We start from the raw sequence: 26,067 nt of genomic DNA, 5'->3' as shown, positions 1-26,067 counted from the left end.
TGGCTAGTGTCCTCTGTTTTATCAAGATGGCTGCTGAAGTCTAAAGCTTCTTGTGTTCATATCATGTCAAGTCTAATAGAAGAGAAATTCCTGTTTCTTTCCTAGAAGTCACAGCAGATCTCTCATATTAGCTCTGAGTCACATGTCTATTTGTAAACCAATCTCTTTTGCACAGGGTGTGGAATACACTTATTATTTATTGTGCAAAGTGTAGAATATATTAACATGTGATATATTAACATGTATTACATTAAACTACTCAGAACCCTGTCCTGGAGCTGGAGTTGGCATCATTTCAACTCATATGACTACTAATGAGATAAGGGTGATTTTGCAAATGAAATATAAGTTTCTATTCCGAAAAGGAGGGATCATGGTTGATGGCTATTGATGTAAATAACACACACACACACACACACACACACACACACACACACACACACAGAAAGCAAGGAAGCAAAAATGCTGAGGCAATTATATAATTGTACTTCTGTTTCTTTATTTTAGAACTCTACTCTGTGTCTTATTTTTCTTATTCCTGATTATCAGAAACTTGATGTCAATAGGCAGACAGATTAGAGGTAAAAATGGATTTACGTGAACCTCCATTTCCAATTGATTGACAATTATATTACTCGGCTTGCTGAATCTTTTAAACTTTATTCCCCTCAACAGTCACCCATGTGTGGAACATCATGATAATAACACTAGAGTAAATAAGGGAAAAAATGCAAGGAGAGAATCTGTAAGGCTGTAGATCTTTCCCCCCTGTACTTCCAACTCATTGCATTACAGCATTGCAATTTCACACTTAATCTCAGCATTGATATAAAAAGAAGATATTTCCCAGTTTTTAGATTTAACTTTATCTTATTCTCCCAACAAGATTCCAACAGTGATTCAGTCTTAAGTGGAAATCTTAAAACATTGTCATATACAAAAGCAAGTATTTAATTGACTTTTAAATACTTACATGTAGCATTGAGCTGTAGATAAAAACAGAGTTCAGATCCAAGAAAAACAGTTCAGATCCATGGGTTCAAATTTCAGTTCTATCATTTAGAATTTCATTTCAGCTTTTTAACATTTTTATTGTATATGTAAATCTGCAGGTATTGTGTGTAGGATATGTGTATCTAAGATATAAGAAATCTATTCTTAACATTATTCTTAATATATTCTTAAACACAATTCATGTCATTTGAACTTGGTTCATTAAAAGCAATGTATAAAACATAAAGGAAACTAAATCATTAAAAGTTCAGATATCCAAAGAGAGGCAGAAAAACTTCCATAACAAGCAAGATGCTCAAATTATTATTTTAAGTCTAAAAGAATTACCAATATGAATCTCCAGCTCTAAAGTCCAAAAATATTATTTATATCCTACAATTACAAACAAGATAAAAGTATGATTCTCTGGAAACTAAACATGGTTTGATCATATCTCTTAGTGATAGTAAAGGTCAAAATATACACCCTCCTTGAATTCAAATAACTTACAAGTATTAGGAATGATTCTTCCATCACTCATCTCTTTCTTATTTAACAAAATTTATTACCACAGAGAATCAATTAACCTGCCCAGTCCTTGTGCTAGCATGTCCCAAGGAAATTTAGATGCATGCTTCAGAACCAGGAATAGCACTCTCCTCATTATATTCCTTGTGGGTTTGCAGAACCCATGAAGATGTCATTGTATGTCTTCCTGGGATAATGCTGAAGTGAAGTCAGCCACCTGAAGTAACAATCTGTTTCTTCATCTTGGAAGATGTAGCCTGGCTCGACAAAGGAAAACAAGCTTTGGAATAAGATTTGAGTCTAATCTATATGACCTTTGATATTTGAGACCTGTAAGCCTTGCCTTTTTCATCTATAAAAGAGAAATAAATGATACATCAGAGAATGTTGTGATCCTAAGGGAGTTCTAGCTGTACAAACTCTTAGCATAGCACCTGACCCTTTGTAAGAACTGGCTAGCCTAAATAGCCTTGTAGTTTGTATCCTGTTTTCAAATCTCAGGTCAGTTTTTTTAAAAGATGTTTTATTGTTTAGAAGGAAACAAAAAGTAAGATAAAATCAACCTCATTTACTTCCTCATTTAGATAATTTACCTGTTTCTGGCATTGGTGAGCTCATTTAGTTCATACAAGGCTGCAACAACTGAAGAGGACGATGAAGCAAAAAATCTCCAACGTGCAGTGGCAAAGATTCAGAAAGGAATAAACTATGTGCTTTCTAAAATATTATGCAAAAACCAAAATGTTTCAAAGGAGACAATGGACAATGTAAATGATGTATATGTTAAAGAGAATATTTCTGACCATACCCTTTCTGAATTAAGCAACACCCAAGAATTCCTCAAGGATAAGGAAAAAAGCAGTGGCACAGAGAAAAACACACTGAGTGAAAATGAGAGTCAATCACTTATCCCCAGTCCTAGTGTCTCAGAAACTGTGCCAATTGCTTCAGGAGAATCTGATATAGAAAATCTGGATAATAAGGAGATTCAAAGCAAGTCAGGTGATGGGAGCAGCAAAGAGGTAAGATGTTTGAATATTCTGATTGCTTATTGTTGATTTATGCATTGTTGGTAAGAAAGTGAATTAGTGGTAAAGTTGAGAGGACCCATTCAATCCTAGCTATAGCACTCCTTGCTCCGGATTTCATGCTCCTAATCAAGTTAATTAACCTTTCTAAGCTTCAGTTTCCTTGTCTATAAATGCAGATAGAACTGAATCTATTTCTTAGGGAAGATGGGACTGAGAAAAGTAGTTCAATGGTGCATAGAACAATGCCCAGTCTATAGTAAACACTTTGTAAAATTAGGTTAATATAATTACAAAATTTGGTAAATTAATAAGCAGGCAATATGGGGTGATGAAAAGCAGATTGGAGAAATCTAAATTTTCAAAGAAATTGACATTTCTTTGTGTATTATCAGAGAAATCATTAAACTCTGGGCATAATCATCTTGGAAATGAGAAACTAGACTATAGGAGGGCTAAAATACTTTCTTACTTGCTAAAATTCTAGGATTCTTGTCACTTTATTTCTGCAACATTTACTATAACATATATAATTGAGTTAGGTTAAAAGAATAAAGCAAACGCTACCATTGTGAACAGTGTGTAGATTTATCAACTCTTGAACAAAGCAAAATGAAAACAAAACAAAAAACCCAGCAACAAAAAATTCAACACATTCAAGGAAGTAGAGATATTGCTGCTAACTTACCTTCTAAAATGTACACCCTACTGGAATCAATCTTATCTTCTTCATTTGCAAGCATTATGTTGTCTTAGTAGGAGGTATAATTTAATATAAAGTTACATCTACAGAGATCACATCTGCTTAGCAAGCTTCTTGCTTTGTACCTCAGTAGGAAACCATCTCAGATTACTCACAGGAACTGGGAAGGAGAAAAGAATGTCTCTTTCCACATCCCTGAAAAAGTCTTTGGCACCATCTTGTTTCTCAGACCTCTTCCAGCTTGGCAGCTGCTCTGTAATAACTTCTCAAGTTGGCCTAATAGGAGTTGAATTGCAATTATCCAGAATCCTTCCAGCTCCTAGTGAAAATATCTATCTTTGTGTTAGAGAAACACTTTCACTCCTTAGCATGCCCAATATTTTTAGGTCTATTTTCCTTTAATTAATACCATTTCTTTCTTTCTTTTTTTTAATTAATACCATTTCTAAAAAAAACAGGGAATACTCTTCTCCAGATACACTTCCATATCTTCACTTACAACTTTGACTACCATCTTATTCCGGGTAAAATTGCTATTTATCAAAGCACATCATGTTGAGATGCTCTGGGAAACTTCTTGCCAATCTCATTAGAAAGTCTGGGATTTGAGAATATATAGGAAAGATGACACTTAAGTATAATTGTAAATGGTAAGGTTTCAGAAAATGTAATTTATGCTTTATAATTATGTGGTCTTGTTGATTGATCAGTCACTTATCTGTATATTTAGTTACATATTTAATTTAGACACTTTAAAGATTATGCAACTCATGAGTACTTTAGGATGCTAATCTCCCAAAAACCAAAGAATATAAAGGTATATCTTATCTGATAATTCTGAGATATATTCTTCTTTTTCTTTGTTATTAAAACTTTCAGCCATTTTTTAGTTGCAATGTGACTATAGAAATTTTTAAAAAAATAACATCAAACTTTACAATGAATTTTATGTTTTTCATATGTAGCATGGTCACTTCATCATGCCATTAAATAGTCTTCTAATAAAATTATTTATAATTTTGAATCCCAATTGATTTATATATATATTTAGAATAACATACTAAAAGGGGTTTGGAAAAATCGCATCAAATAGTTTATTTAAAAATTCTAAAATAACATAAATATAAGGTGTATAATTTTTAATTATTGAATGCCGAAGCATTATATAACATTCATTTATGTATTGTTTACTCTCAAACCCATACATTGCTATACCTTTATTTCATCGGAAATAAAGAAAATATGAGGAATTGAAATAATAAAAGCAATTTGTTTAAGAGTAATACCCTAATGGATATATATTTTTTGAGTACCAAATGTCTTACTGACAATTGACCATGTAAGGTCTAAGGCAAACAAAGCCTCCCATTTATATTTCCTTGACACTTTTTGTGGATAAGACCAATAGGTAGGACAAAATATTTATAATTTTCCTTTTGATATACTTATTTAGATCTTTCCTTAATTTTTTAAAAATAAGACTGTTCTTCCCCAGATGTTTTAATATATTTATCTTATTTTTAATTAGAAAATAATCTCCTATGTTATTAACTTTAGGATCTTGGTCATTTTAAAGGATGACATGCTGTATATTGATTTTAAGATAAAGTAAAATAAAGCATTGTGAGAAAATAATTTCAAGTAAAAGCCGTGCATGTCACATGTATTATTACCACATATGCAAAGTCATGGCTACTTTATAAGGATATAAGGATAGACCTTATCCTATTCGGTCTTGAACTTCAGTCAAGTACCGAGTGAGAAAGAATGTCAGTCCCTGTAAATAGCCTCTCTCCATAAGGCTGGTACCATTTTGCCAGGTCTAGTCCTGATCTTTATTCCTTGTGCCATTTCTTCATTTCACTTCAGGATAACCTCACATCAGTCCTGTCCTATGATGGTATATACAAGAATGTCTGGACTGGATTTCACAATACAAACTAAGTGCACTCTTGTCTACCCATCTTTAGCATCAAGGGGTAATTTATTCTGATACTACTTATCTAGCTGAAATGGCATATGTGGAAACCTTGTGAATAACTTCAAGAGAGCTTTGAAACTCAAATCCTTTTGGATACTGGAGATATGGTATCCTATACATCTTTCAGGAGAACAGCATTATGAACTAAATGCTAATTTTAATCTCAAAATTATTTTAGTTTAAATTAACCTTTAATTTTTTAAAACTTCAAATCACAGAGATATGTATGCATTTTAATGTCAATCATGAAATTAGCCTAAATAGTCTTTAAACCTGATAAAAGTCTTTCGGTACACAATTTTTCTTATTCCTGAAAATGAAATAAACTTGAACTCCAGTAAGAAGCTTTAATCACAGCTTTTTTTGGTGGGACTTTACTTTTCAGAAGGTGAAGCAATCTAGCTCATCTGAATGCAGTACAGTTGATATTGCTATCTCTGAAGAAGAAGAAATGGTTTATGAACATGAGAAGCCAAAGCATCTTAAAAACGGTAAGAAAAAAATAAGTTCCTTTGGTCATTATATTGGAATTCAACTAAATTTCTTAGTTTATCAAATACTATTGGATATATTCTAATTTTAGAGTTTACTAATTTGGCTAAGGAACACACAAACAAATATATGCACACATGCTCATATCAATCCTGATAAAATTTATAGGGAATGTCAATAAAAAAGTCAACATGTGGAAAAGAGGGAGAGGGCCTATTTCCTAGGAAGTTTAATACAATAGTTAAGAGCATTGGCTCTGGAGTCAGATAGGCTGAATTCAAATCCCAAGTCACCATTTACTGGCTTTTATTTAGCCTATCTTAGGCTCATTTCCTAAAATGTAAACTGAGGATAATAATAAAACTTAACTCACAGGATTGGTAAAAAGATTAAATAAGTGTATGTGCATGCATGTGTGCATGTGTGTGTGTATTTTTATGCTTCATGGAATACAGTCAATATTCAAAATACTCAGATGAAAAATCTTATATCTTTCATAGGAAAACAAAATAAGTAATGGTGATTACATCAATATTAAGAAATGTATAGGACTTCAGTCAGTTGATTAAGTCACTAGATATATAACATACATCTCTTGATGACTTATAATTCAAATTAGTCCTAGCAAGATGAACAAATAATTATGGGTTCTGGACATTTGAAATCACTGGAAATCAGAATGTTAACCGCTAAATGCTCAAATTCCTGTATTTAGTATAAGAACCTGCTCTCAAAAAAAATAAAATTATTTTTAAAAAAGTTTAAAAAAAAGTTTAAAAAAAAAAAAAAAAGAACCTGCTCTCAGTAGCTCAACTTCTAGGATTTGTATGATTCAAGACAAAGGAGGAAACATTTCCTATATTTTTTTGACCAAAGATATATAAATTGACAGTAGGTAAAGTTAAAAAGTAAAATGCATTGGCTTTAAACTCCACCCACTTCTGTTTCTTCATTTTCTCACCTGTTACGCACTGTCTTCTCAAGTCTCAGGGTTTTTTATTTTTTATGCTAACTCTCTTAACCGGAAGGTAGAGTTCAATCCATGCACATGAATTCTACCCACAAAGTGCTCTACAATCCAGAGGAGCTCCCCAGAATCACCATTCTCATGCCACCTAAGACCTGACATCAATTTAATTGACTTAATTAATATTATACTTCTCAACATTTCATAAGCATCTATGTGCTTAAATGAGAATGCTTTGTAAATTTTCAGAGAATGAATTCTAAAGCATCATACCAAAATGTGATATATAGAAGGTGTTGCATGTGTGTGTGCATTTTTTTTTTAAGGGTGGGGAATAAATTCTATTCTTCTTACACTCTGTCCCTCTGTCCCACAAGGCTAGGGGATGTTCTAAGTCATCTTTCCCTTTTACAATTTCTTTCCTCCTACTATTCTCAAACTCACAAGTTAAGTTTTTCTTGTCTTTCTCAGTGACTGTGTGGTCCACAGAAACAGGGGTAAAAAAATCAAATTTTTATAAGTCAGAGAGCACCTGTATTAGATTCTGTAAATAACTAATTGCTAAAGCATATGGTAGAAAGTTTGAGATGTCTACTTTTTCATGACTGTTCAAGATTTTTCTTCTTAGCAGTTTCATTCTTGACAGGTTATAGACAAAGATCTTCACCTGGCCAATTTAGTAGAGTATCCCGGAAAGGAAAAATTTGGCAGAACATAAGGAAAACCTGCTGCAAGATAGTGGAAAACAGTTGTTTTAAGTGTTTCATTGGCCTTGTCACTCTGCTCAGCACAGGTGCTCTGGTAAGTATATGATACTTTTATGGGAAAAAAATGTGTCTGAAGTCTGTTATTTGAAGTCATCATGCCAAGTTCATATTTTGTGATTTTACTTTTGGAAGACATATATTACAGTCTTAAAATCTGTATTAGCCTCTTTCAATATTAAATAAATAAAATAATTTTGAAATATATGAATAACAGTGGGAAAAATGAATGTTAGATACCAAATTCTTATTTTAATAAAGTTTTCTGTATGAGACAAAGTTTAATAATATGCACATACTGTGCTAGTACTTTGGTACCAATTCAATCAGGAAAGAAAAGTGCTGTATATACTTTTAACGACCTTTGAACAAAAAATGTATTTATCCATTGGCCCAATAACCCTAATTCTGGGAAATTATCCTACAGATCTGAGCATGTATTAAATGCATTTAAACGTTATTCACTGAACAGTTCATTGTAATAGAAAAAGATTGAAGAGCAAAAACAGTTTATAATAGGTGACGGTTTAAATATGCTATGGTACAATCACCCAATGGGATACTGTGCAGCTATTTTAAAAATATAAAAGCTGGAGTGCCTGGGTAACTTAGTTGGCTAAGCCACCACCTCTTGGTTTCCACTCAGGTCATGATCTTAGGGTCCTGGGATCCAGCCCCAGGTTGGGCTCTACCCTCAACAGGGAGCCTGCTTTAGAATTCTCTCTCTCCCTCTGCCCCTACCGCTGTTCTCTCCCTTTCTCTCTAAAATAAATAAATGTATCTTTTAAAAGTTATAAAAGCTGTATGTATGCTGATATTGCAAGATATGGTAATAAGTAGAAAAATAATGATCTGGAATAAAAGTATCTATTAGATATCTATTAACATTCATATTTCCCACTGTCATTCGTATATTTTGAAATTGTTTTATTTATTTAATATTGAATGAGACATATTACATTTTACATAGGAAAAAAAGAAAAATAGACTATAAATTATTTTATTGGGTTTCATTGAAGAAGATCAGAGAAAGATACACAAAAAAATAGTTAATTGTGAGATGCATGGAGCAGAGAAAATGGAGTCACAGCTGGGAACCAACTTTATACTGTATACATTTTTTAAAGTAAACTTTATATTGACATTTAGCATACATAATGAAAACCATTGAAATTCTAAGTATATAGGCTTAAAGAATTTTTACAAAGTGAATGTATCTGTGTAACTGTCACTTAGCTTGAGGAATAGAACATTACCAGGACTCCAGAACCACATACTCTGACACCTAACAATTACTTCCCCAGTCCACCTGGGTAGCTGGTATGTGGACTTCGAGTACTATATTTTAGTTTTGCCCATTTTTAAATGTTTTTAAAGACTTTTGTATATCTTTTTATATTATCTTACATTATATGCTATGCAATAAGTAAATACATTGTAATAAAGTTCTTTATAATCATTTTAGGTTATATTTATGATTTGCTTACATAGACACCTTTACTCCATAATTGGTTCAATTAAAAGTCAGTAACTCTGCTGTCATGTTATATTTACTTTTATTTAACATTAGACTTAGAAGAATCATACCATTATTTGCATACTATAATTTTAATCCTTGTTTGCTTTTTGAACTTGAATATACTTTAATAAAAGTATGCCTGACATTATTGGTATTTTATTGCCTTTTTTTCAGTGCTAAAATAAAAAAGTTGCTTTAAATGACATTGTCAGGCTTTGCATCCTCCTTGGTAAAATTAAAGTTGATCAATTAAATCTGAGGGGCTTTGGAGAAATGATTATAGTTTTATTTCATATTTATGTGTTTCCATTGGTTTACCTGATTATTTCTGCAGCAGAGCAAACTTTGTGATTTTTCTTGTAACAGCAGTGTAGATATCTGAAGACACATTTTTAAAAAAATCTCTGCTTCTCTACTAGCAACTGGCATATATCTGTGAGTTGGCTACATGGAATTAGAGCTAATAACCAGTCAGATGTCAGTAAAAGTTGCACCTCTTATGTTAAGTGTGATTAACTGATTTGAGAGAAGCTTTATGGATCACTGTGGTGCCAAACTAGTCTGTATAAGAAGTTCTAGAACTAGTTGATGTCTGCTACAGGCATGGGATCAGAAACTGATACTTAGGGATTATGTGAATAAATCCAAACAAAGTGAAACAGCCCTTGAAACAACAGCCTATGACTTTGCTCACCATCTGCTTACTAGGGAGGACATTTCATTCATCTCTATGCCAAAGATTTATTAGAAATAACATGTACACTAATCCTTAATTTTTTTTACCCACAGGCTTTTGAAGATATATATATCGATCAGAGAAAGACTATTAAAATCTTATTAGAATATGCTGACATGATCTTCACTTACATCTTCATTCTGGAAATGCTTCTAAAGTGGATGGCGTATGGTTTTAAAGCCTATTTCACTAATGGCTGGTATAAACTAGACTTCATGGTTGTTATTGTACGTATTTTAAAGAAAAATTTTAAAGTTCATTATTTGATTTTCTTCTTTACTGTGATTCTCACTTAACTCTTCCATTTACTTATATCTTCCTTCTTCCTCTGTCTATACATTTTCAGTTACCAAAATCCCCTATATCTTCATTTATAATGCTAACACTTGTCCTTTTCTTTTCATCCTAATATTTTTGAAGTTCAACATTCATTCTTGGATTATTCTAACAATCACCTATGAATCTGCTACTAACAGAATAGGCTTATTGCACATCAGTATCCTAAAATATTTAAATTCTGTTGGCTTGATTTTTAAAACATATATTCAAAATTAGACTACTTACCATAACCTTCACCATCATCACACTGATCCAAGCTACCAAAAACTGTCATTTGGATCACTGCAACAGATTTCAAACTGCAACCCCTGCTTCCATCACTGCACGCCTTCATTCTGTTTTCCACATAGCAACCACATGCATTTTAGTGTTGTAAAAAAGAAGTCAGCTCAAGTCTCTTTTCTTCTTGAAACCCTCCAATAAACACCTCATTTCACTTAGAGTATAAAGCTACATTCTCTGCAATCAAAACCTACAAGTCTCTACATGATCCAGTCTTATCTCCTACTACTCTCCATTTACCCCATCCCAGTCTACAGACTGCTCCACCATCACTGACGTTCCTGAAGTTTCTCGGGTATGCTAAGATGAGTTCCATCTTAGTGACTTTGCACTTATTTTTCCTCTCACCTGGAACTTTGGCTGGCTCACTTCATTCATGTCTGCTCTGCTCAAAAAAAAAAAAATGCTGAAGTTAGATGTCTATCTGCATTACTATATTTAAATCTGCAACCATTACTTTCTCTGCTTTCTTCATCTCCATAGTACCATTAGTATTATATATTAATTGATATTCATTGTTTATTCATTGTGATTGCTTGTCTTCCCCCACTGAAAGCTTAGCTCCTTTATGGAAGAATCATTTTCCTAATATGGTTCTTGTCTTATCTCCAATGCCTAGAACAATTCATGTATCATAATTGGTACTCAGCAATTTTTGTTGAATGAACAAATGACTCCTATTCTACAAGCAATGATTTGAAGCTTCTCACTGTATAAATAAAATGACTTACAGTTCTGATCTCTGACTTCTAAATAAATTATTGCAAATTAACCTTCTATGCCAACAAAATCACACCATACCATCAACCCGTCTTCCTGTTTGCTAGTCATTATTTTTAGGTGTCCACATGCCTCCATGCTTACATAAATCATATGACTACTTTAAAGCTCACTTTAAGACCATCTGTTAGTATAGCATAGAAAAGAACAATTTTTTTCATTTATGCTGCCTTGAAAATACAGAAAATATAAAGATGCTATAAAAGTTCATCATAACTCTACCATCTTATTCAATCTCCATTAACAATTATCAACCCTGAATGATATTTTTAAAAGATAGATAGATTAATTGATTGGTTTTAGAGGGAGAAAGAAAGAGAGCAGATGGAAGAGCAGAGGGAGAGGGAAGGAGAATCCCATGCAGACTCTGCACTGAGCGTGGAGCCCAACAGGGGGCTCAACCTCATGACCCCAAGATCATAACCTGAGCTAAAAGCAGGAGCTGCACGCTTAATCAGCTGAGCCACCCAGGCACCCCAGCCCTGATTGATTTTATGCATATGCTTACTTTAAAAAAATCACCTTAGTATCTTTGTATACATTTTTGTAATTTGTACTTGGACTTAAAAATATCCATATCCTCCTTGATGCCTCTTCTCTGAAATCTTATTCTATTAACCATATTTAATATGAATTTGTATGTAATATATTCCAAATTTTGCTTTTATGAATACATAGCATACTGTTACTATATTACAAATAATCATGAAACTGACTCTTAATCTAATTTCAAACTAAAAAATGGATAAAAAATTCCTTGATCATAAAGTATGACAAATATACAAATTTTTGTTTACTTCAATAACATATATTCCTTCTGCTGCAAAATATTTTTATTTTATCTTATTTGAAGTTATTTCCTCATCCATTTCTGTAAGTGATTGATAAGATATATGGAAATATATATTAAATCTTTTGTATATTTCTTGGTAAGGTTTAACTTATCTTTTCTATGATAAATGCAAAGTTTATTTTGCAGATTGTTTTATTTAATTTAAAATTAAACCCAATTCATTCTTTTTTCCCTTAAACATATTTAGGTGTTTTGTCTCAGCTTAATAGGCAAATCTCGGGAGGAATTAAAACCACTTATTTCCATTAAATTCCTTCGGGCACTCAGAGTTCTATCTCAATTTGAAAGAATGAAGGTAAGAAAAAAGTTTCTAAACCAATCTGTAGATTTTAATTTAGGATTACTAAACTTCTACAAATTAAATTTTTGCAGTTTTCACATTTGCATCTTTAATAATACCAATGCAAGAACCTTATGTTCTACTATTTTAAAATATAGAAGAAAGGTATGTTAGTTATGCTTAAGATTTTAGGTCTTTATTGCTCATAAGATATGAAAAAGCATAAAATAAGAAAAAAAAACTCTAGTAGTTGGGAGAGAATGTAAAGTTTCAAAAAGTGAAACCATTCTAGCCCATATCATCACCTAGATGTTTAAAATTATAGGAATATTGTACACACTAAGTAATTATACTGAATAAAAGTTTGAATTTTAAAATAAATTAGTTTTTTAAAGTCATATATCACAAATTATGAATTCTTGTCATCTCTCCCTCACCAATGTGTTAAAATCTCTTATCAATGTGAGGGAAACTAATAGGTTGAGCCACATAAAACAACTAACATTCAATCTTTTGGGCCCATAATGGAAACCCACCCCTTATGGCTCGAGCTAATAGAGAAAACAGAATTTATGACCCACCACACAGAGTATAATTATGTAATATATGGTGATCAGCTATGTGAAGAAATGACAGAAAAAGCCCAATTTTACCTTCATTTCATAATAACACATCAATGTTTTCTTGCATTTTTCATTTACATAGATTATTTAACATTAACCTATCTATTTGATTAATATTACAGAATTTCATGTAGTCAATATAGGTAGAATCCAATAAGAAAATTATCTGTGTTTAATTGTATAAGAAAGAGTCCAGCTGCATGTGGTTGCTTATTTTTCCTAGCACCATTATTGAAGAGATTGTCTTTTTACACTGTATATTCTTGCCTCCTTTGTCATAGATTAATTGACTATATAAGCATGGGTTTATTTCTGGATTCTCTGTTCTGTTCTATTGCAGATTCAGATCTTAGCCTTCATTTCTACCTCTGGAAGTTCTGTAGTTGAATGATTTCTGAAAATATATCATTGAATATATAAGGAGCCACGTGATTACAAAATTAATGCTTTATAGATTTAATAAGTTCCAGGTCTTGGGTGCTCTGACTACTAAAATATTTGTGTCAACTCTATCCCACTGCTTTTTTCTTACATTGAGTGTATTTCGGATGAGAATAGCATTTTTTTTTTTTATTAGAGGCATCAGTGGGCCTCTCAAAATATCTAAAGTGCCAACAAAGGATCTGTGACTTAGTTTTGTTTTTTTAATTTTTTTTTAAATTTTTATTTATTTATGATAGTAACAGAGAGAGAGAGAGAGAGAGAGAGAGAGAGAGAGAGAGAGGGAGAGACACAGGCAGAGGGAGAAGCAGGCTCCATGCACCGGGAGCCCAACGTGGGATTCGATCCCGGGTCTCCAGGATCGCGCCCTGGGCCAAAGGCAGGCGCCAAACCGCTGCGCCACCCAGGGATCCCTGTGACTTAGTTTTAGAAATAAAATGAGGTGTTACTGAAACCAAATTAAAAGTTAAAATATTTATTCAAAGCCAGAAAACTAGGGAATAAATATCAGCAAGAAAGTACAGCAAGAAAAGTATGCACCCAGTAGTGGCTGAGGGAAGGGAAGGATAGAGTGGTAGAAAAGAGAATCGATGGTGCCTCACAAAAAAAGAAAGAAATGAAATTGGGAGAAAGGGGTCAAAAGTATAGATGCTAAGGGAAAGATAAAGAAATGCAAAGAGTGAAAATTTCTATTGGCTGTAAGAACTGGTTTACATTTGCCGTAATAGCTATAATGGAGTGATAAGAATTCAATTCCGATTATAGTATTCAAGAGAGAAGGGAGTTCTATGGAGACAGTGATTCTAGACTATTATAGTTATTCAGGTTGAGGTGGTAGATTTATTTCCCACACTTACTGCTCTGGAGTGGTTCACCAGTGATGTAGAGTGATAGAGTGAGGAGGTTTGTGATCTTGCAGGCAACCCCTGCTCGTTCAGTGTTTCTTGAAATAGCCTCTTGCCAAGACTTCATTGATCTACGATTTCTTGGTCTTCCTCTAATTTCCCCTACCACTTCAGTGTCTGCTTTGTATGCTTGTCCTCCCCAAAATTAGAATCATCAAGACTTAGATGTAGCCCTGCTTCTTTCTCATTTTATATACTTTCTAGGTAATATGTACACATATATTCACACAGGTTCAGTTGTCTTGCCCATTTCTGGCACAATACAGGAAATTGGTAAACATGTTAAATCAGTGAAATAATTATTTATCTAATCAACTCTGTTGCCTTTTAGTGATTATTTTAGTATGAAAAATTTGAGAATATCTGGATATTAATGTATATTTTTAATTGAAATGTATTAGTTAGGTTGTTCAAATACCGGCATGTGGCAAGTAAATCTTTAGTGATGTTTTTTTTTTTTTTGGTTATTTCTATATGACATTACATTTAACATTTCCAATTCAATTAAAGTGATTTTACATTTCTTACCTAAAGTTTACCTGTTTGTTTTTCATATGCCAGGTGGTTGTGAGAGCTTTGATAAAAACAACCTTACCTACTTTGAATGTGTTTCTGGTCTGCTTTATGATCTGGCTGGCTTTTAGCATCTTAGGAGTACATTTATTTGCTGGCACATTCTATGAATGCATTGACCCAACGAGTGGAGAAAGGTTTCCTATAGCTGAAGTCATGAATAAGAGTCAGTGTGAAAGCCTTGTGTTTAATGAATCCATGCCATGGGAGAATGCAAAACTGAATTTCGATAATGTTGGAAATGGTTTCCTTTCACTCCTTCAAGTAGTAAGTTCACTTCTGATTTGTTTTGTCAGTGTTTATATACATTCATTCATATTATAGGTGAACATAAAGGACAAAATGTGGATGATTGCTAGAGTTGGTTATTATAACATATTTTAGCAATTATTAGTTTAGTAGATACATGTTATGGGACATGCTGCACTAGGCTTATTTGGGAAGACAAAAGTGAAACACAGACCCTGCTCTACTGGGAGTGGGAAGGGTGATGAAGATAGGTCTGATGGGGGAGATGACAGGTACTGGAAACCTATTTCTACCATCATTGGTAAGGTAATAGAGTCACAATTTTTGGTCCAGTTCAGGGCACTACTGTTTTGTTTCTACTTAGTGCTATGGCTCCTCAGTCACCCAACATCTAACGGAAATGAGGAGATGAATCATTTATCTTGTCTTTCTTTCCCCATACACAAGTACATATATAGTAGATACAAGTAACAGTGACACTTGGGTAGCATGTATATATTTACCATTTATCTACCTACCCCCCTTTCTATTTATACTATTTTACAATATTTTTATCAGCTACAATTAAGCTACCACAATTAAGTGGTTTTAAATAGTTGCTAATAGACATTATAAATGCAGTAATGGAAATGATAAAGGTCTCAATTACATGGTATATTGAAATGAGGTCAGCCTTACTAATCATGCTTTACACTATTAATAACAATTTGAGTTTTATATTTTATTTGCCATGAAGCTTAAGATTTCCATAAGAATTAAATACATGCCATTTTTACAGGCAACGTTTAATGGATGGATCACTATTATGAATTCAGCAGTTGATTCTATTGGTGTAAGTACAATATCATCTTAGAGCCATTTTTAAGGTATTGGCAAGGTTATTTTTGCAGTTCCAAAAAGGGTACCAACAATAAGAGAATCAATAACATGATAAAAGTAAATGCTTATTCTAGACAGAAATTGAATACATTTCAGATTGAGTATTTCACAGAAAATTAAATCCTTCCAGGATTATGTACAGTGGTTGAAGCCCAGTAGGCTCATTTGAAGGATTATCAGACTTCATAGCAATGATTAAACTAATGGAGTAAAGTTTGAAATCTAAATAAGCAAAGCAATGATATTGCTTCACCAAAGAACAAAGAGGAAACATTACCTCAGGTAGAATTGTTGGTTTTTCCTGTTGTAAAAAGGAAAAATTGTTTTATAAATCTTATGTTTTAAAAAATTGGTATATCAATATTTTGCTATATTGTTTTATAAATCTTATTGTTTTATAAATTGTTTTATAAACAATTGTTTTATAAATTGTTTTATAAATCTTAGGTTTTATAACTATTATGTTTTATAAGTCTTATGTTTTATAAATCTTATGTTTTAAAAGATTGGTATATCAATATTTTGCTTATTTTTTCACTCTTTTATTTTTAAAGATTTTACTTTTTGGAGCAGTTTTAGGTCTACAACAAAATTGGAGGGACATTTAGATATTTCCCATATACCCACTGTCTCCACACATGCATAGCCTATTATCAACACCACCTCCCAGAATGGTACATTTTTACCAAGGATGAACCTACATTAACAAATCATAACCACCCAAAGTCCATAGTTTACTTTAGGGTTCACTTGGTGTTGTACATTTTATGGGTTTGGACAAATGTGTAATGACATATAACTATCATTACAGTATCATAGAGAATATTTTCACTGCCCTAAAATCTGCAATGCCCTACTTTATTTTTCTTATTTTTTAACTTAACTTTTAGGTAAATAGGCAGCCTAATTTTGAAGACAACATCTACATGTATTGTTACTTTATCAACTTTGTTATTGTTGGATTATTTCTTCCTTTGAGTATGCTGATCGGTGTTATTATTGCTAATTTCAACAAGCATAAGATAAAGATAAGTACAAATATTTTTTGTCCACTAATGCCTAAGAAAATCAAGCACATTTATAAAAATGCCCTGCTTCAAATAATTGGTTTGGGATCAGGTTAATACCATTTGTATTTGGTACTTACCTAAAAAAACAGGTTGATATTCCTGCATATTGAGAAATACTGATAAAATTATCATCTTTACATTGTTTTCTATATTCAAATATAAATGGACAAGCTTAAAGTTAAAAGTTACAAGTTTATATATATATATATATGTTTGTAAAAAATATCATACTGACAAGTATATTGTGGTACATCTGCACAAATATGTGAAGTTCAAGAAAAATAAGCTATACTTTTTACTCTCTGATATGTTCAAAGCCTTCAGACTCACCATAGACATCTCTGTCAGCTCAGTAGCTTTTTCAGCTAGAAGTAGAGAAAATCCTAAATCCTAAATATACAGTCTAAACAGGAGTACTTGGAACGAGTAAGAGATGATTCAGAGACAGAACAAACAACACGTTTGGTGGCATCTCTGCACAAAGACTTCCTTCAGGGCTTCTACAAATGTAAAGGCCTCAAAAGTCATTGAAGTCTGCTTATTTTAACCACAGAGACCTACTTTTTAGAGGTTCAGGAGAGCCTTCTAAAGAATCAAAGAAAACAATAGTCTAGTTTTTAAATTCTATCTTCAGCCATGTACAGTCTGGTAAACAAACTACTCTCAGCCTCTGCTAGTCAAATGGGATTAGGAGAACAGTGAGCAAATATGCACTTGATAGTATGCTTCATCTTCTTCAACCTAATGGGATAACATCCTAGGATTTGCTTCTGGACTTGAAATTGGTGACTCTTGTCAAAATTAAGTGACTAAATCCTGACTTAGGCAGTAATAATTCCTAATTTCTAGATTAATACATTAACTGTTTACCTCTTATTCACTTGATATATTTTTATATAAGACACTGAAATTAGCACTAGGGACACAGAGATAAATAAGCTCTAGAAGGTGCTATGAAGAAGTAAGCACAAGGCCCTGTTGGCATAAGTGTATAAAAATATCTTCCCATAAGTATTATTTGGAAAATTAAGAATATGTGAACTTATAAAAACATATAATAGCCAATTCTATTTTTCCTGCTTATTAGAAGGTACAAACTAATTTGACCCTTAGGTTTTTTTTGTTTTTTTTTTTTTTAGAGACAGAGAGAGAGAGGCAGAGAGGCAGATACACAGGCAGAGGGAGAAGCAGGCTCCATGCAGGGAGCCCGATGTGGGACTCGATTCCGGGTCTCTAGGATCAGGCCCTGGGCTGAAGGCGGCACTAAATTGCTGAGCTACCTGGGCTGCCCTACCTTTACCTTTTGGATTAAATTTTTCCTAGTAAACCTTTCCGTTTATTCCTGTTTCTTCTCTGTCTCTGTTTAACATGAGGTAGGCCTTGGTAGACTGAAAAGTTAGACAAGAATTGACTACAAGAAAGTGCACCAAAAGATAATTGTTGCTAGCCATTACCATATACTTTACATGTACTTAGTGTGGATTTGTGTGCAGAAGGTTAGATGTGGTTAGGCATGATTCAGTTCATTGCCTTTATGCCCTTTATAAAAGATCAAATCAGTAATGATTTGATGTAAGGTGAAATTTAGATTCAATGTGATTTTAATATCTTCTTTCATTTCTTTACCAGGGAGGCTCCAATATCTTTATAACAGTCAAACAGAAGAAACAATCCCATGCACTGAGGAGGCTGTTGTGTGAGGACTCTCAAAAAACATTACGTCGCCCAGGAGTAAGAAAACATCTAGATTTCATTTTTAACTTCGAGAAGAGTTTCTTTTGTGTATTCTCTTTTAAAAATGAAAATGTGTTGGGATGCCTGGATGGCTCAGGGGTTGAATGTCTGCCTTTGGCCAAGGGCATGATCCTGGGAGTCCCAGGATCTAGTCCCATGTCCGGCTCCCTGGATGGAGCCTGCTTCTCTGTCTGCTTGTGTCTCTGCCTCACTCCCTCTCTCTCTCTCTCTTTCTCTCTTTGTGTGTGTCTCTCATGAATAAATAAATAAATAAATAAAAATAATCTTTTTAAAAAATGAAAATGTGTTTTTAAAATGCTTCACAAATGCTTTTGACAAAATTTAAAAATATGTTCCTTAACAAAGCTTTGATGATCTTTTGTTTGTTTGACTATATACACTATAATTATATTTTGGTGAAAACTTAGGCCCTCACTTATTTTCCTGTTTATGCTAGAAGGGAAATTATAAATGTACAGAGAATATGTGTGGGAATAGAACCTCTTAATAAGGCTATTATATCTTTTTCTTCATCCACAGAATAAGTGCCAAGGATTCATCTTTGACTTGGTAACAAATGACATTTTTAATGCTATCATTATGGTTCTTATCTGTTTCCAAGCCATAACCATTATGATACAAAGTGACGAACAAAGTCAAAAAATGGACGCTGCTCTCTGCTGGATTAATTTAGTTCTTATTATTCTGTACGCTGGAGAATGTGTACTGAAGCTCATCGCTTTCCAATGTAGCTATTTCACTATTGGATGGAATATTTTTGATTTTATGGTGGTCATTTTCTCTGTTACAGGTAAGATTTTGTTTAGTCAGATTTTCTTTTGTAGTAATACCAATTCAGGCAAGTTCTTACACTAAATGTGTCCTGAAATATAGTCTCTTAATAGGCAAAACAGAGAAGATATCCTTCTTATTCCAACAGGAGTGCTTATATTTTTTCATTCATATGTGTACACATGCCTGACAGTTATTAGGTATTCAAAAATACTTGTTGAATTAATACATAGACTTTACTTCAGAGGTCACCCCTTCAGTATATCACATACAGTATTTCTCTAGGATGACTCTAGAAGGAGCTTTAGGTCTTAGCATGATATAACCTTTCAAGGTCCCTATTCTTTTTTCTCTAATCTCTAAAACTATTAACAACTTTCACAACTCTAGAGTGTTAGGCTTTAATAAATTTGTCACCAGTTTTCTCTTATTCTGGGGACCTCAGTTTTATTGAACAAATATATTTTATTATCCCCTTTGTGAATAGATATTATACTATATGCAAAGAATCCAATAGTAAACAAGGTAGGAATAAGTCCCTGTATGCACTTAATTTACAATCTAGTAAGGGATACTGATGATTAAATACATATTTAATGTGCTATTAAGGTTGTGGTAAGGGAAGAAGCACAGGGTGTTATGGTGGCACAAGAGAGTGAAGGGCACCTAACAGTAAGTAGAGATTAGAGAAAACTCCATGGATGAAGCAAAATCTAAATCAAGATGCATTGGATAAGGGGAAGGACTAATAAAAAATCTAGGATAAAAATCTTTCAGGCCCAGAAAAGTTTGTTCATTGTCTGCCTCCCCATAAGACACATACTAGAAAGTAAGGTCCATGAGAAACAATATTTAAATGTTTATTATGTTAAGCACTATTCTATATAGTCAGTAGTGAAAATATAGATAAACTGTCTGCCCAGTTGTGCTTCCAGAAACTTCAGCCTATTCATTTGGTAGTAGAAGCAGTTCAACAACTATTGATAATACAAGCACAAGAAACTTGAAAGAAAAATACAAAAGGCAGGAAGGGGCTGATAGGGGGAAAAATAGAGGACTATGGAAGTGAAGAGCCCTTTGGGGTTAAAGTGAGAGTTACTGAATCAGAGGTTTCAGAAGGAGAGCAAATCACAGTCAGAGAGAAAGCTGTTTTTAAATTTGAAGAAGTCTCAGATGGTGAAGAATCCTGGGTTCAGAATGTGGCCATAGCTGCATATGACTGAAGTAAAATTATAGAGATTATTACAGGTAAGAAAGTCAAAGAACAAGAGACTGGCCTTTCAATGCGCTGTTGATGGTGATGTTGGGGTGGAAAGCGTGAGAGTGAGCCAAGCATTAATTCTCCAATGAGTGTGTATAAGGAGAAATGAATAGATCATATAGCCAAGAAATGGTATGCAATAGTGCAGTTCAGTGGCATGATCCACAATGTGTCAGGACAGAAAATTCTTTTTTTTTTCTTTATGAAATTGACTTAAAGTGTCTGGAAATCACATTGGAAAAGATGGAAGATGTTTGGTTATTCAATTTTTCTACCCCAAGAAATCTGGAGTGGGAAGAAAGAGCTCTCTGCACTTGAGAATGTTCCAAGGGTAATAGTGTCCTCAAGATAAAGTCAAATTTTAGATAAGAAAAGAGGTGAAGAAAATCTAGTGATGAGGATGTAGAAAAATTGTCTACAATTATATGGGGATACTTCTGGCATAATGGATGAATTTGGAAGATTGTAAGGAGAAATAAAAATTTAAGTCAGAGCAGAAGACTCACAAACAACGTGGAAGGTAGAGACAAGATAGAATGTCAGAGTGTCATCATTGACAATGACCAAGCTGAATGGAAATGGAGACATGATCCTTCCAGATTCAACAAACATACCATCTCATTTAGAAGCTTCATGGAGTTCTCCCCTACCCACCCTCTCAATTAAAAATGAACCTCACTCTCTCCAGTACTTCCAGAAAATATGCCCTCTGCTTTTAGGGTAATTGTAATTTCACTTTGTTTCATAGTTATAGCTCTCACTCCCATGGTTCCCTCATCCACCCACACTTCTACAAAAAAATGTTCTAGGCCAGGACTCATATATTGAATTCAACTTAAAGCTGCCAAGGGCCCAAATTCTATTTATGAAATAAATTAAGTTACAGTCTGTGAATCACTGAATGCCAGACATTTTTATAGTTACGTTTATCAACTAGGAGGTCTTTCTGCCTTACATTATAATTACTTTAAATATCTACCTCTACTTTCTAGAGTATAAGGTCTTTGAGGACAAAAGTCAGGTCATTCATCTTTGCATATTTGCATGACACCTTTATTAGATATACAATAAAGGCTGGATTGAACTAAATTTCTTCTTCCAACTATAATCAGAAAAAAAATGTGACTACTATTCTAAATTATAAAGTCATAGCATCTGTGAATTCAGAAATACTTCACCTATAGTACTCTTAAGATAATGGTATAAATAATTCTCCTCCAAATTTTGCTAGGTGCCCTGAAAATTGCAACAATTGATATTTGGCTAATCCGCACTTTGATTATGTTCTATTATATGAGAAGGATTTATAAAATGATCTTAGCATATAGAAAAAAATGAAATAATAATAGAAATAAATTAAATAAATTTATATTCTTCTAAATACAGTCATATTTAAATAATTTTATTGCCTGTTTTATCTTCTCTCACACCAAGAACTATTTCTGCCTATGATGGTAGGATACTACCTTGTGTCTCCTTCCATCGTGGAATTGATACGAATGTCACGGATTATCCACATCCTGCGTCCTGGGAAAGGACCAAAGGTGTTCCATGATCTGCTACTTCCTTTGATATTGTCTCTCCCAGCATTGTTGAACATCAGTCTTCTCATCTTCCTGGTCATGTTCATCTACGCAATCTTTGGAATGTACAATTTTGCCTATGTTAAAAAGGAAGCTGGAATTAATGATGTGTCCAACTTTGAAACCTTTGGCAGCAGTATGCTCTGTCTTTTCCAAGTTACAATATTTGCTGGCTGGGATGGGATGCTCAATGCAATTTTCAACAGTAAATGGTCTGACTGTGATCCTGATAAAATTAACCCTGGGACTCAGGTTAGAGGAGATTGTGGTAACCCCTCTGTTGGGATTATTTATTTTGTCAGTTACATCATCATATCATGGCTGATCATAGTAAACATGTACATTGTTGTTGTCATGGAATTTTTAAATATTGCTTCTAAAAAAAAAGCCAAGACATTAAGTGAAGATGATTTTAGGAAATTCTTTCAGGTATGGGAGCAGTTTGATCCTGATAAGACCCAGTATATAGACTCAAGCATGCTTTCCGATTTTGCAGCCGCTCTTGACCCTCCTCTTTTTATGGCAAAACCAAATAAGGGCCAGCTTGTTGCCATGGATCTTCCCATGGCTGCCGGGGACAGAATTCATTGCCTTGACATTTTACTTGCTTTAACAAAGCGAGTTATGGGTAAAGATGTGAAGATGGAGAAAATTATTTCAGAGATGGAATCAGGGTTTGTGTTAGCCAACCCCTTTAAGATCACATATGAGCCAATTACAACTACTCTGAAACGAAAACAAGAGGCAGTCTCAGCAACCATAATTCAACGTGCTTATAAAAGTTACCGCTTAAGGCAAAATGACAAAAATACATCAGATATCCATATGATAGATGAAGACAAGGAAGTTCAGGCTAACACAGAAAATGCCTATTTTGACAAAGCTGAGGAAAAGTCAACTATTCAAAGCCAAATCTAATCCCACTTACCACCTTTTCACGTTCTAAAAATGTTGGAAGTTTGAATCAGAAATAAAAATGAAGATGAGAAAAGTAAAGATTTTACTTACTAATCAATTGTTTACCACCCATGGCAGTTAAACTTGTGTTCACAAGACTTCATGTCAAGTTTATTTTTTACCTTTGTATATTCAGTCTAGCCAAGACAACCCCTTGAAATCACTTCTGTGAGTTAAAATGGCTTAATATTGCCATTTGATAATCCAGTGCTTATTTTCTCTATCTGACTTACATGGTGTGTACTTCTTTCTTCTAGAGGATCAGGGAGGTGATAGAGAGATTAGTAGCAAAAGGAGCTTCCTTGTATAGTTTATGTCTACTTTATGGGATTCAAGTCACCATTAATAGGACTTAATTACAAATAAGCAAGTACAATAAGTACTTTCTTAAGGAAGGGAAAGTGTTAGAAAAATACAATGCTACAGGCCATTAAGTCATAAACTTGCAGACTGGGGGAAGAAAAAAGGGCAGTTCTTAGAAAGTTCCTTTGAGGTCAACCACAGATACTCTTGGGCTGATCCAAACCAGGTTTGGTTGACTGGAACCTTGGTTTGTGTTTCTGTCTTCTTTTATTTTTGGTACTGGGGATTAATAATGTTTGTTTTTGGATTCCTGGTTTTTCATCTCTGGCTAGTTCTACCTAAGCTCTAGCCCTTCAACAGAATGGATTCAAAGAATAAGAAGCAAAAAGGAATCATAGTTATGGCCTACATTTTCCTCATTTTTTTTCTCATTTTCACTTTTTTTAAAGTATTCATTTACTAAAATGATATAATATAGAAACTATTAGATTCATGTATTATATTATCATAAGGCTGATATATTTTTGCCATTTATCCATAATGTAACATTGAGTAGTAAGATCTGGCAAATGAAGCTCATAATATGAATTAGAAGAGTCAAGGGTTACTATTAAGTCTAGAGATTTTCACAGAGTCTAGATCCTTGGTTGGGTAACTGTGGCCACTTTGAAATACTTTTCACTGTACTTTATTGTTCTCTATAACTTAGAGAAAGAACATGACCACTGAAACTGTGAAGACTCTGAATAGAAGATCAAAGTGTAAGTTTGTTGATGGTGTGCAACATTAGTGTATACAAATCAGTTTTCACTTTCTCATTTATCTTTTTAAGTTTGTTTTCACTCTTCTTATCTCATCACATGCACACTCTATAAAATGTTTTATGTTTGAAAAACTTGAAAATCCTAAGTATTAATTGTCACTATTGAACTTATCTTTAAGATAGGCACAAATAGTTGTTTTTTAACATAATCACAAAAATGCAGCCACTTGCATCCATTTAGTACGAGATACTGGTATTTGTTCCCTTTGTATAAAGATTGATTTCAATGTGCCTAGAAAATCTGAAAGTATTCAGAAAGAAAATATGTATACTGCTGACATAAATGATAAACTTTAAATAAGTTGTATGACATTCAATATCACTTAAATGTCAGTAATTGTATTTTATTATGAATGCATGATCTTGAGCCTTAACTATTATAATCTATTTCTGCTCCTCAGAAATGTATTAACTTGACCAAGATGCCTTTGGGGGAACCCTTAAGTAAATGTAATTTCAGGGTTCTGTTTCTTTAAGTGTTCCTTCCCTTACTCCTTCTGTTCTTCATCATGTGATGGGAACCAGCGAGGAACTAGTGTTAATTTGTTGACATGGTGACAGTTGGTGCTTTATCTAAATTTCTTAGTTTTCTATTTCTTGGAAATGCTTTAATGTAGAAACTGCTTTAGATATTTAAATTGAATCTTAACTTGCTTCTGTAAATTCAAGACCATTAACTGATTTTCGTTTGAAATCATATTTAACTTGTAAACTATGTTGGTCACTAACCTTCCAAAAACTGTGTAAAGAATTATTTTTAACAAAATCTTACAATATATTCTACTTTTTAGAAAGTATAGAAAATAATAAATACAACCTGTTAACCACAGTAAGCTTTGGGTTTTTTTCTTTGATAAGTCAGGTTGTCTACTTTGTATAAGAACTTTTTCCAGTGAGCCTTACATTAAAGTTTATTCATTCAGGTTCAAAATTCAAAACTGGCAAAACTTGTGCTTCCTTTGAATTCACAAAAATTCTGTAAAATAAGTGTTAGGAAGCTTAACAGAGACCCTTACACATTGACAAAATTTGCAAAACACTCCTCCTATTAAAATTATAAGTTTATTAGATATATCTCAGTATCAATTAGAATTTTCTTTATGGAGGATAATGCTGAAATAAATTGATGGGTGTGCTACAATTTTAAAGTCTGCATCTTTAAAAATTTTCTTTCTGCTTCTTTAGTAAATATAATGAATGCACCTTAAAATGGTTCTAAAGTTATTGGAAATAAGCTACCACTTATTGAGCAGACTGTTAACATGCCCAGCTTTGTGCTGAGTATTTATCATGCATGAACTCAGCATTTACAACAACTCATGGAGCAATGATAATTTTCATTTTATAGACTTAGAATAGACTTAGAAGGGTAATGAGAGCTCCTATGTGGCACAGAACTTGTAAGAGACAAGGCCAGAACTCCAAACCAGGTCTAGTTGAAGAGCCTTAATATTTAACCACTATGTAAAATAACTGTCAAGTAATAAATGACCTACCTAGAGGCAGAGGAAGAGAAGAAATTTAAGGTGAATTAAGTTGTTGTGGAGAGATAAGGTCTCTCCCTCTTTCTCTCTCTCAATCTCTCATTTGGTGGACGGAATTTTAAAATTTGTTTAGAGACAATCCTTG

The 26,067-nt window shown here is 33.3% G+C and overlaps 1 protein-coding gene and 1 long non-coding RNA gene across 4 annotated transcripts in view; one reads left to right on the top strand and one right to left on the bottom strand.

Annotated features, from left to right (window-relative positions):
• Positions 1–25,267, top strand: part of SCN7A (sodium voltage-gated channel alpha subunit 7) — an 83,565-nt gene extending 58,298 nt beyond the window's left edge. For all 3 annotated transcript variants that reach the window (XM_025460047.3, XM_025460048.3, XM_025460049.3), the window contains exons 15-25: positions 2,106–2,543; positions 5,619–5,724; positions 7,339–7,493; positions 9,765–9,938; positions 12,153–12,260; positions 14,776–15,054; positions 15,815–15,868; positions 16,806–16,943; positions 18,612–18,716; positions 19,260–19,530; positions 22,207–25,267. In XM_025460047.3, coding sequence (XP_025315832.3) covers positions 2,106–2,543; positions 5,619–5,724; positions 7,339–7,493; positions 9,765–9,938; positions 12,153–12,260; positions 14,776–15,054; positions 15,815–15,868; positions 16,806–16,943; positions 18,612–18,716; positions 19,260–19,530; positions 22,207–23,273 — 2,895 coding nt within the window. In that variant the 3' untranslated portion in view covers positions 23,274–25,267. The remainder of the gene's footprint in view (positions 1–2,105; positions 2,544–5,618; positions 5,725–7,338; positions 7,494–9,764; positions 9,939–12,152; positions 12,261–14,775; positions 15,055–15,814; positions 15,869–16,805; positions 16,944–18,611; positions 18,717–19,259; positions 19,531–22,206) is intronic.
• Positions 475–26,067, bottom strand: LOC118350585 (uncharacterized). The gene is made up of 3 exons (XR_007408770.1): positions 25,935–26,067; positions 22,239–22,432; positions 475–1,778 (listed from the first exon to the last, which is right to left on the bottom strand). It is a non-coding gene; the product is annotated as an uncharacterized LOC118350585 (long non-coding RNA).

This window comes from Canis lupus, chromosome 36, assembly GCF_003254725.2.
Source record: "Canis lupus dingo isolate Sandy chromosome 36, ASM325472v2, whole genome shotgun sequence".
Taxonomy (NCBI): Eukaryota; Metazoa; Chordata; class Mammalia; order Carnivora; family Canidae; genus Canis; species Canis lupus.
Note: the sequence above shows the minus strand (reverse complement) of the source record. Positions and strands in the feature narration are given on the sequence as shown.